This window comes from Sebastes fasciatus, chromosome 19, assembly GCF_043250625.1.
Source record: "Sebastes fasciatus isolate fSebFas1 chromosome 19, fSebFas1.pri, whole genome shotgun sequence".
NCBI classification, from domain to species: domain Eukaryota; kingdom Metazoa; phylum Chordata; class Actinopteri; order Perciformes; family Sebastidae; genus Sebastes; species Sebastes fasciatus.
In genome coordinates, this window is record NC_133813.1 from 23437542 (window position 1) to 23449749 (window position 12208).

Sequence of the window (12208 nt, forward strand, 5' to 3'; positions counted from 1 at the left end):
TGGGTGGTTGAGCTACATTTTGTTGTAACAGGAGACTGGGAAGTCATCACACTCATTAACCCTTTTAGTTGGGCAACATTGAGCAGCAGGCAAAATATTTCTATTTTTCCATCAATATTTCATCACCGGCTCAGGCCAAACAAAGCCAAGGGCTTTGACCGTAATGGTCCCATCTGTCTATAGATCTTTAGGACATCAGTGTATGGGTGTCCTTTGACACCAGAAAATAGGCTTCGACATCAAGGAAAAACACTCAGGACAGGATCCATGGATGTTAGCTATAGCCTGGAAGGCAAAGTGGATCCTGCTTTATTTGGATGGTTCCTCACAGATGGTCTCTTCATACTCTAGCAGGAGATCAAGTTTCAAGAGTATGAATGAAGTGGACATTTCAGCTATTAGGACAAATCAGCTCTGTTCAAGTACATCGATGGCATTTATACCCAAGAAATGATCTGAGCCATAGTATTAATGAACTTATTAATACCACTAACAACTGCTGGAAATGTCTACTCTCCTAGCTGAAAGAAAAAGTGTGTTTAATCAGCCTCACATCCTTCACACTTGTATTTTAGTTCACAAAATATGAGCTGATCATCATTACCATTTATCCAAGTCCATCTAGTGGCACCCATGGATATAAAAAGTATAACTATAAATAATTTATTATTAGTAAGCCAACACTATTGGCATGGTATCCTGGCCTATAAATCGCTCATTGTTTCTTAGCAGTAAGAGAGTGACCTCATCATCTTTGCCAGGCCCATTAGCTTTCTGCACAAACCACAGGGGACCAGTCCATTAACCCCTTACCTGCTAAGTAAAGTAGCATTAAGTGAAATGTTCAGAAACAAGGAGCAATTGACAGTTTATTGCGATATCACTGCACGGACAAAATATGATGTGATAGTGGTAAAAGCAAAAAAAAGTAATAAATAAATAAAAGAAAGAAGCCATGAACTGAAATAAAACCGTGTTCTGAGATACTTAAGGGAAATTTAGAATAAGTTTAAAGTAGCAAATGTTTTAATTATCTATACACTAGTTAAATTAAATATGGAAATCTGGAGACGGACATTATAATGGAGCCCCGATGCGTCTCACTGGGCTCAGGTTACGCACACCATAGTGAAGGAGAGCCACTTCTGCCTCTAATTGATGGTAATTAACCCCCCATGGTCATTGTTCTTGTCTCATTGTGTTTAAAGAGGAGAGGTCAGTGAACATGGGAAACAGGTAGCTGAAGAGCACAGATTGAATGACCAAGAAATATTCTGATGAGTAAAAGACATTCTCACGTGCTTTGTTCAGGTAATTTGATCTCTTTGTCCCCACAAATGAATATCACTGTTGCTGAGTGAAAATCTGGCAATTCCAGGTTAGTTAGTGATTTTTTAGTTTGTCTTAAGAAAGCTCTTTTATCCCTCGGCTATGAATGGGAGGTCGTCAGGCTAAAATCGCAGTTGGTTTTGTTTTTGTTTCTGAAAATATGAGACAAATACTGTAATAAGTCTTACTGGAACAGCATCTTTAAGTTTTGGATTCATAAGATACATCAAAAATTAATTAAATGACAAAGAAGCTAACTTATGAAAAAAAATGAAACCCATACTTGCTACAGAGGTGTGTTTAAAATGTGATTTAAAAGCAGATAGTGAACTGGCAAGCCAGGAAGGGAATATTAGAGATAAAACGTATTCACCCAGCAACAGTAAGATTCAATTTCCAGTAGTTATAAGTCAATTATTAGCATTAATAATAACACATTTGGGGTTGGCAGCAGTGAAATTAGCACCAGCAACCAGTCAAATGCTGGTAAAATATGCAAGTGGCTGCTAGATTTGCTTCAATCACCAGCCAAAAAAACAATGGTAATCTATTGAGTGGCTGGTAGATTTTGGAATCCACCAGCCACGGTAGCAGGGGGACCAAAAAGTTAATTTCCAACACTGGTTGTGAAGAATCCAAACCACATCAGCTGCTGTCTGGATGAATTAGTGTGTAAACACTTTATTAATAACTTATTAACGCGTATAACTGTGATTTATGAGAAAGTGAGAAACCCAGGTGCATTTATTAATGGATTACCAACCTTTTTAACTGAATTATTACCAAGTAAAGCTATTAGTATCAACTTACAAACACTATATACGGTAAATTAGAAAGTGGCACCAAACATCTTAAATTCAAGTGTTTAAACACTTTCTTATTCTCTCAAACCTTGAGTCATCCATTTCCAGCACGGGTGCCCTTTCATTGCCAGCGGCCCTCTGCACTTCATCTCAAGAGGTCATGGACCCTGATCCTGAACAATAGCGTCCTTTGTAGGTGTGCTGTTGGGAGAGTGACAAGGACTTGAAGGTTAGTCGACCTGGACTCCTGAGGAGACACGGTCGCACAGGAGCGTCCATTAGGGCTCGGTCCTGTGACGCCGCCGACTTTCATGTCGCGCTATTGTTACACGGCTCTCCCCTGAGAGGTGGACACAGAGTGGGTAATGAGGGGTAATTGGTCCAGGGTCAAGGATGATTAATTCCCTTGGTCAGGTGTCAGCTAGTTTTCAGACCTGGCTGGTTGGATAGACAGGTAGGAGGGAGGGGAAGGTAGATGGAATATGAGACGACGTAAAGTGTATGTGTGTCCGGGCGCGCACATACATGCACGCAGCCAGGATCGTTGATTATCTGTGCTTAAATAAAACTAAGCGGTGGAACTCACATACAGAAACCATCTTTCTATTCCTAAAACAAAACATTGTACAGGAGAGCTATCACGTCAGTAAAGATTTCTCGGGATCATATCTTTCCAGATACAAAGTTGAAAGGTCACCGCGATCCTCCCCCTCCAACCACTGAAGCCAGATTGAGATTGATAGCTGTCCCCATCCCTCCTACCTCCCCTTCAGCTTGACTGACTAATCTGAATACCTCTCCATCCATCCCTTCATTCTAACCGGGCAATTTTGGACACTGATTATCTTGCAACCTGTGTGTGCGCGACAGTAAATGCAGGGGCTGGCTGGTAATTGACCAGGCAAAGACTGAGACGCCTGCCGTGTAATTGAGCGGGGGCTGAGGGGCTCTTGCGGGACTGAAAGGGTCCGAGGAGCCCTCATTGCCCATTAGACCTGGCGGGGGGTCTCCTGTGACTGTGGACTCCACCTTGAGGCCCACACCGTACCCAGCACTTCAATACGGGACTGACATCTTTCAGTGGTGGGGATCGGGGAGTGGTGCGCACAGAAGCAGCTGCTGTGTGCTACACACTGAAGGGGGAGAACTACTTTAATATTAAACAATATACAAATGTAAAAATATTCTCATCCTCTCTGAAATTGCTGTTATAGACACACTGAGCCCTGCAACAAGAAAAGCCTCCATTTGTTTGAGGGATTAACGAGGTGAAAACTACATCTTCAAAACTTTCTGTGAAGGAGGTCTGACTTACATTGTTGTGGCATTAATCTCTGAATAAGTGACAGTCATGATGGAGCAGTTTTTGCACCACAGAGTAAACAACAATCACAATATGGTAATTAATATGATTTTAAATTAAAGGAATAGTTATTGCTTTCTTGTGGAGTGTTTCACAACAAGATCATCCTTTCCACGCTTCCCATTCATTGTCTAGCCGTGCAATGCATTCTGGTAGTGTAGCATTGCGTTTTCAGAGACAAACCGTTGCGTTGGCCGCACCTCATTTGCATAAAGTTGAGGTCTAGGCTACTTTATGCAAATCAGGGGCGTTCAGCGCGACTCGCCGCCTCTGGTAACTCCCAAAAAACTTTGAAACTAATCGTTGTCGATGTAAAATGAAGACGGATTCAGCAACCTCATGGCTTATTTCTCGCCTAAAATGTTTTCAGATACACATTTCGGTGAACTATTTTCAGAATATCGTGAGAAAAGTTTCCAAACGAGCTTCAGCGTTGGTTCTGGTTTGAAAGCTGGGAGCAGCAGCCCACAAGAAAGTGTTCATTCAATCAGGTGCTTAGTAACTAGTGGCAGCCCATCATCAAGCGTCCAATACTGGGAAGCGAGGCGATCCCTTACGTCCTAAAACGCCTGTGGACAAAGGTAACCTAAAGTTATTAATACTAATTACCGTGTTTTATCTAATTTGTTTAATCTCATTTCTAAGGGTCATGATTTTTTAGGCTGCCACTTACATTTTTTTTGCAGTTTGATAAACGTGCAGTTTGTGCATCTAGAATCTGAGCTCTTTGGTTGTTGCATCGTTGGTTGTTTTTAACAACTAAAATTGCTTGTCAAACCTCTTTCAAAACTGAAACACTTTCTAATTGCTTTAAATCATTCATCACTTATTTGTGTGCAGTAGCTGCCATGTAATTGTGATTTTGCTACTTTGAATTTAAAATCCAAGGTTAAAAAGATGTTCTTGCTTGATGTGATTTTGCATTAAAGCCTAAAGTACATCCTTAAGGTCACATATCTCCTCATATTGACCAAAAAACTAAGAAAAGAGAGCACCATTCATACCAGGTTTATCTATTTTTCAAAAAAGGTAATAATGGCACAATACTCTTTAAAATACCTCTTCCCTCTGTTCTCTAAGCCCGGAGACCCCATGCGGTGCAGGGAAATATAAATATGTGGCCAATTGGTTTTCTTTCCATCTGACTTGTGCCATTTGAGCTCAGAAATGGCCTCATCACTTCTGCTCCAGCGGCTATCAGCAAGCCACCGCGTTGGCTTTAGCCTGTGCCGAACTCATGTACCGCTACCGCTTCATCTACATATTGTAAATATGATCCAGTGTCCTCGCTGCCCTGAAATCTTCACGGGGCAGTGACTACACAGCCCCGAGAGTTAAACAGGCGGGCACTAATAAATAGGCTGTCTGCCAAAGACATGAGCTATTAATCACTAACACATTTAAAGTGACAGGGGCTGATGATGTGTATCTCTCCACTGTGTTCGCATGTAAACTCACGATAAATACCCGATATTTTCTGGAATGAATTAAGAAAAGAGCTGAGGAAGAAAAAACACAATTCACTCCATTTTATTTCTGAAACAAAGAATTCCCAGTTTATATATATTTGCACTAAAGCGCTGACCTACTGATGCCAGGAATGAGGCAAATCAGAAAATAAAATACTAAGAAATACATAATAATCCTCACCCACAATATATCTGTTAACCTGATTCATACTATTTGTAGATTTTTCTTCCTCCACTCTTCATCACCTAAGAAACGTCACAGTTTTACAGTAAGAGCCTGGTGTGCTCGCTAGTGTGCTAGATACTCTGAATATAACTAACAGTAGAGAATAAGGCAAAAGGAAGACAATAAAGGCACAAAGTCTAAACCTACTACTGCTTAAGACATGGCGGAGGGAGGAGGGAAGATGGTTCACAGGACTGCAACAATTACTTCTTGTCGCCGGAGAAACCCTGCAAACGATGGTGTTCCCTTAACCTGTGGAGCAGAACAAGAAGGACAAAGAATAAGATGGGAGTTTAAAGTAAAGGTAGAAGGGTTGTGCATGTGGAACAATTCCATTTTAAAAAAAAAATTTTAACTGTTTTGTACAGCGGTTTGGAATTCATCTTAAAGGGATAGTTTGGGTGTTTTGAAATGGGGTTGTATGAGGTACTTATCCATAGTCAGTGTATTACCTACAGTAGATGGCGGTCGGCACGCCCCCAGTTTGGAGAATGTACTGCTGTGAATGGGGGCATTAAAACATATTTTAGACACATAAAAGAAAGATCCAACTAAAAAAAATAATATCAGTTTAAGTGTACCCTATATTTAAAATACTTTCACCAGTTTACCTTGCTGTGAGGTAAAACGGTGAAAATATTGTAAATATAGCGTACACTTAAACTGATATTGCTTTTTTTAGGTGGGCCTTTCTTTTAGGTTTCTAAAATATACTATGCTGCCGGTTCCGTCCACACCAGTACATTTGGTTGTCTGCCTCTCCAAACAGGGGGTGTCTTGACCATCATCTACTCTAGGTAATACACTGACTATGGATAAGTACCTCATACAACCCCACTTCAAAACACCCAAACTATTCCTTTAAAGTTCTATACAAGGGATGCTAACCTGACAGCATTAATCCTGATGAATCCAGAGGCATCACATGGGTCGTAGTCTCCCTGCACGTCCATGCTGGGGTGAAAAGAAGTCAAGAAAGAGGCAGGTGAGTGAACAGAGAGGATGAAAAGACAGCTCAAGAGCAACCAAGAACTGAAGGAAAAAAGTTACAGGATATTCTGCTAAGAAAATGGTTGAAATGTTTGGTATCATTGCAGTAAACATAAGAGACATGGGGCCTCATCAACTACTGGGATAACTGGATCATTGATAATCTGCTCTTTTGAAATAATGTCCCGATCGATTTTCCTTTGAATGCTCCTCTTTAGCATTGTTTGTCCTGAATAACCGAGAATCAATATCGCAGAATGAAAACACGCTCATGTACACAACAGACGCACATAACCCATTTTAAAACAATCCCATCATATCAACTCTGAGCTAAGTGTCGAGAGGATTTTCTAATCTGACGTTTCTGTCTTGCAGTTTATCCGCTTCTTGTAGAAAAAGACGCAAATCTATAACTTGTGCCACTGCATGTTCGGTGTTGTTTAGGCTGTCATCTCGTCTTCGTGTGTCTCACAAAGAGTGTCCGTGTGCTGTGTAATTACAGCAGTTTCTACCTGCAGTGCTTAATACACTCCCTCACTGAGTCCTCTCCTCCCTACGACACCCCCAACTCCCGATGTACAGCTTGCACTCGTTCTTCAAAAGCACTTAGCAAAAGAGGAAATTGCCAACAAATGATAGGATAAACACTATAAAAAGAAAGACCGACAACTAAATCATCAACTCTCAATACAAGGCTCCCTACCCGGCACCTGAACACCATTATGAGTGAGTGGCTTTAAAGAATACGTGTGTGTGTGTGCGAGCATGTGATATTTTGTGTATTCCTTTAAGAAACCCTGCGGTCTAATTGAGAGTGGAGCCAGCGGACGGCGAGGAGGGTGACATTTCTGTCTCAGATGGGTGCGGTGACCGGCTGTATTACCACTGTGTTAATGACGCCGTTTACTGTTGCCCGTGGAGAGCCAACAGGATGTCAGCGGGGGTTTCATGCCTAATCTGGTCTGTGTGTGTGTGTGTGTGTGTATGTGTGCGATTGTGGCAGGTCATCATGTAGTGGCAAATGTGTGTGTGAGAAACTGCAGCTTCCAGGTGTATCACTGTACATGTATGTATGCATACAACAGCACTGTACACGTTTTGATAAACCACAATAACTCCTTTATCAAAAATAAAAAAAATATCTAACAGCGGATAATACTATTTATACCATGGCCACTTACTACCTATCAAAATATACTCTTATGTACTCTTCATACTAGAGCTGTAACGATTAATTAATAACAATGAATCAATTAGTTGTCAACTATTAAATTAATTGCCAACTATTTTGATAATTGATCAGTTTGAGTATTTTTTTCTTTTAATTCTGATTCCAGCTTCTTAAATGTGAATATTTTGTGGTTTCTTTACTCCTCTATGACAGTAACTGAATATCTTTGAGTTGTGGACAAAAGAAGACATTTTGAGGACATCTCGGACTTTGGGAAACACTGATCGACATTTTTCACAATTTTCTTTAGTTGCAGCCTTAATTCATACTTATTTTGTGACAGAAGAACAATACATCTTGCAAACACTGCATTTTATGTATATTTGTTTTTGTGTGAGTATTTTATGCCTTTATTATACAGTGGACAGTGGAGAGCTGTCAGGAAATGAGGGGAGAGAAACTACATGGTCAGCGCATTAAAACCAGGTCATCATTTTTCATTGATTAATTCAAGTTAAATATATCTCTCATTTATATGTGGCTTTATTTATAGTTCTCGTTTAGAAAAAATGTCCAATCAAGTTTCCACACCAAAGGGGCTTATTGGGATGGGAAACGTACGTTTACATTACCATAAGCAACTGTGAACTAAAAACAAAAATCTTGTCCTCTATCTAGGATCCATGGTGGAGAGGAGGTCGTGTTGCTCTCCTAGAAGCTGCTTGACATCCTCCTGGATTCACCTTCTCACATATGTTCACATTATATGTATTCATTTTTGTTTTATCATATAGATTGTCTATGTTGTATTTTTATTATGTTTTTACTGTGTACACACGACATCTATTTCACATCTGTCCGTCCTGGAACGAGGGATCCCTCCTCTGTTGCTCTTCCTGAGGTTTCTTCCATTTTTTTCCCTTTTAAAAGTTTTTTTGGGTTAAGTTTTTCCTCATCCGATGAGGAGGTCGTACTGTAAAGGACAGAGGGTGTTGTGTCCTGTACACATTGCAAAGCCACCTGAGGCAAATTTGTGATATTGGGCTATGCAAATACAACTGACTTGACTTGACAAGTTTCCTGCTTAAAATGTGCTGATATTTACAGTTACTGCCACCTTTGATATAAAAATGTATTTCCAAAAAATGTCTATGAAAACAAATATCACATTATATGATGTTATTGAATCTTTTTTATTCTTAAATATTAATATCGGTACCGGCCCAGTATTGGTCAGGCTCCAGCTGGCACAACATTTGCCAATTTCTGAATAAAAGTTAGTTTGCTGCTCCAACAAGTACGAGAAGTCACGGCTGATTACTGTGCATGCACGAAGAGCTGAAACAAATCAGTCGATTAATAGTCGATCAACAGAAAATTAATCTGCAACCATTTTGATAATGTATCAATCTTTTCACTTATTTTTCAGGGGACAAAAAGATTTGTTTATTCCAGCTCCTCAAATGTGAGGATTTGATGCTTTGTTTTGTCATGTATGATAAACTGAGTATCTTTTGGGTTTGGACTTTTGATATGAATGTCATGTTGGACTCTGTTCGATGTTAATGTGCATTTGTCACTAATATCTGATATTTTTATAGTATAAAACGTAATCAAGTAATTGAGTAAATAATTGGCGTGTATGGCTATGTGGTTAATTAGAACGGTGATGAGTTTATATAAAATGTGTGGTTGAAAATACCCACTGTTCGGCCAATCACCACTGAGTTTTGTTCATTAGCATGGTACTGTATAAAGTTGTGTGACTACATCGTTTTCCTTTGGTAATGTTCTCCCTAATGAGGAACCACTGCGCCCATCTGTCAGGGGCCTCAAGGACTCCGTGATGCTGCAACACAACACCTCTGTCACACTCATGTGAGTGTACAGTATAACTCATGAGTACAGTATTTATCTCTCTCTCACACACAGGACTAAATATACGGTCAGCGTATTGATTTTTTTCCCTGGCTTTTTTTCACTTTCCAAACCAGTCTAAGAAACTGAATGTCTGACTGTGTGAGACATGTTCCTCCCTCTTCTGACCTGCTTAACTAGCATGACACCCAGGTACTTTGCTCTTAAAAGCCCGGTGAAATCACCTCTCTCCTCTGGCTGAAAACACCATTAGCTCTGTGACTCTAGGGTACAGCTGGAGTGTGACTGAAGTGGAGATGGAGAGGCATATGGAGGGTTTTTACTTTGGTCAGTGCTGAGCCTGCCCAGAGGGCATCAGGGGTCAACATCCTGAACAAACCCACTGTTACCGCGGATAAGAGGCCACGGGGGTGCAGTAGGAGGGGTTGGGGTCGGGTCTGCCCTCCAGGAACTGAGCTTGACACTTCTCTGATGTCTTTGTGAGGCCGGGTCGGTTTAGTATGTTGATGTGGAGGTCGTAAGAGAACTTGGGCAAGCTGGCCTAACAACAGGCTGGCTGGTGAACATGGTGGAATAGCTGCACTGTGCCCAGAGCAGCCAGCTGTCAAGTCAGAACAAGCACTTTGATTCACTGACACATGGCTTCTTCTGTTTTATGAGCACACACACACACACACACACACACACACACACACACACACACACACACACACACACACACACACACACACACACACATTTTTATTCTGTCCTCGCTTACCTGACCAACTCTTCATTGTAAAGGGACTTAGGTGACTCTCGTCCCAGGATGTAGACCTGACCCTTGAAGACAGACAGCTGTACTTTGCCCTCCACATTCTCCTGGGACTTGGCTATGCAGTGTCGCACAAAATCACCCTCTGGACTGTACCAGAAACCTGAGGAGAGCAAGAAGGCAGCAACATATTAACAAAGAGTATGGATGTAAAGGTTTGTTTAAAAAAAAAAAAGATTTAGGTTATATAGTTGTGTTCACATTTGTGTTTATATATATTTATTAGGGCTGTCAATCGATTAAAATATTTATCGCAATTAATCGCATGATTGTCCATAGTTAATCGCGATTAATCGCAAATGAATTTCAAATGTTTTATTTGTTCCAAATGTACCTTAATACTCTTATCAACACGGGAGTGGGCAAATATGCTTTGTTTATGCAAATGTATGTACTGTATATTTATTATTGGAAATCAATTAACAACAAAACAATGACAAATATTGTCCAGAAACCCTCACAGGTACTGCATTTAGCATAACAAATATACTCAAATCATAACATGGCAAACTGCAGCCCAACAGGCAACAACAGCTGTCAGTGTGTCAGTTGTCATAAATCGGGCATGTCTGTAAAGGGGAGACTCGTGGGTACCCGTAGAACCCATTTTCATTCACATATCTTGAGGTCAGAGGTCAAGGGACCCCTTTGAAAATAGCCATGCCAGTTTTTCCTCGCCAAAAGTTAGTGTAAGTATGGAGCGTTATTTAACCTCCTTCATGACAAGCTAGTATTACATGGCTGGTACCAATAACAATAGATTCCTTAGGTTTTCTAGTTTCATATGATGCCTCATCTCTCTTAAAACCGAGTGCGCTACAACCTAAAAAAGTTGCATCAATGCACTGAAGAAATTAGTGGCATTAAAACAAATTTGCATTAACGCGTTATTATCGCATTAACTTTGACAGACCTAGTATATTTACATTTATTATTAGAGTTAACACCCCTGAAGGGGTAGAACCTATTGAGTCTGTGCCGGTTTATGATTGTTGTCGTTTCATGCCACGGCTCAAATTCCTGTGAGCTGGAACGAGCTAGAAATATGAAACTTGGCCCAATAACTGAAAATGATGTGCAAGTGCTTCCCAAGAAATATGACCCCAATCGGCCACATGGTGGCGCTGTAATTAACTCCCAAAAATGTGTTTTTGAAAAGGCCACACGCCTCATTGACTTGAAATTTGTCCAGCTCCGTGTGCTCTACAAGCCTCAAAAGCCACTAAAGCCCACCTGACTAGATTTTCCGCCATTTCGAATTTTTGAGAAACACATTTTCCTAAACTGTAGGCCCAATTGTAACCAAATTTTCTGTGGATCATCATTGGACTAAGCTTATCCAAATTTATCAAAAGCGTGTTGATATCTCATTGTGTTTTGAAGATATTGATCGATGAACTTTAAAAGGGCGTGGGTCAGTACATCAATATACCTGGAACATACTGAACTTCTGAAAGTTCCATTAACTCATCCACTAGGGCGCTACAAATGCAAAAAAAAAATGTGCGTGGCATAACACAAATCAGACTATAAATTGTCCAATCAAAACAAAACTCCCAGGATATGTTTTGATTTTGGGAATTGCGCTACTTCGGGTGAAAAAATGATTTGAACCCAAAATGGCTGCTAGCAGCTATATTTATAAATGTTATCAGTTGGACAATGGGAAAAAAAAAAACAATAAAGTGGAGAAAGAGGCTCCTCTCCCGTAAATCCTCCATTAGCAGCAGGGTGCACAGGGGTGTGTATGATGCCCCCACTTCCCTCTTTCATGAGCTAAAACTCTTTCTGTGCTTTGGTCTCATTTCTGTTCCAGGTGAAGTTCATACACCCCTTTTCTTTTGTCCCATTTCGCTGACCTGCTCCGTCAATCTCTGAGACAGATGGGCGAGGGATGTGTCTGTGTATGTTCAGAGGTCAGACACGCCCCACTCAGCAGGGGTCCCCCTCTCATCAGCGGCTGACCTCCACCTCATCGTCTGGCCACGTTCAAAGACACAATCCTTCCCTGCTTTCATTGCCTCTGGATTGGCACGAGGTGTCCGACATGACAATTGCACACAGGCTCCAGTTTAGTTTAGAGTCGACTACTTTTTTATTCAATCTTCATGTTAGTTTTCTCTACATGTCGCTGTGAGTCTCTTTATGGTGGTTATTTGGGGAGA

At 40.7% G+C, this 12208-nt stretch overlaps 2 protein-coding genes across 2 annotated transcripts in view; one reads left to right on the plus strand and one right to left on the minus strand.

Moving 5' to 3' along the window:
* traf2b (Tnf receptor-associated factor 2b) overlaps positions 1–12208 on the plus strand; it is a 171352-nt gene that overhangs the window by 107170 nt on the left and 51974 nt on the right. The gene's annotated exons all lie outside the window — the stretch shown is intronic.
* The window catches only part of ass1 (argininosuccinate synthase 1), a 39619-nt gene continuing 32420 nt past the window's right edge, over positions 5010–12208 (minus strand). Inside the window, exons 13-15 of the mRNA XM_074618569.1 lie at positions 9990–10146; positions 6079–6144; positions 5010–5442 (exon numbers count right to left, since the gene is read on the minus strand). Of these exons, the coding sequence (XP_074474670.1) occupies positions 5394–5442; positions 6079–6144; positions 9990–10146 (272 nt within the window). The 3' untranslated portion in view covers positions 5010–5393. The remainder of the gene's footprint in view (positions 5443–6078; positions 6145–9989; positions 10147–12208) is intronic.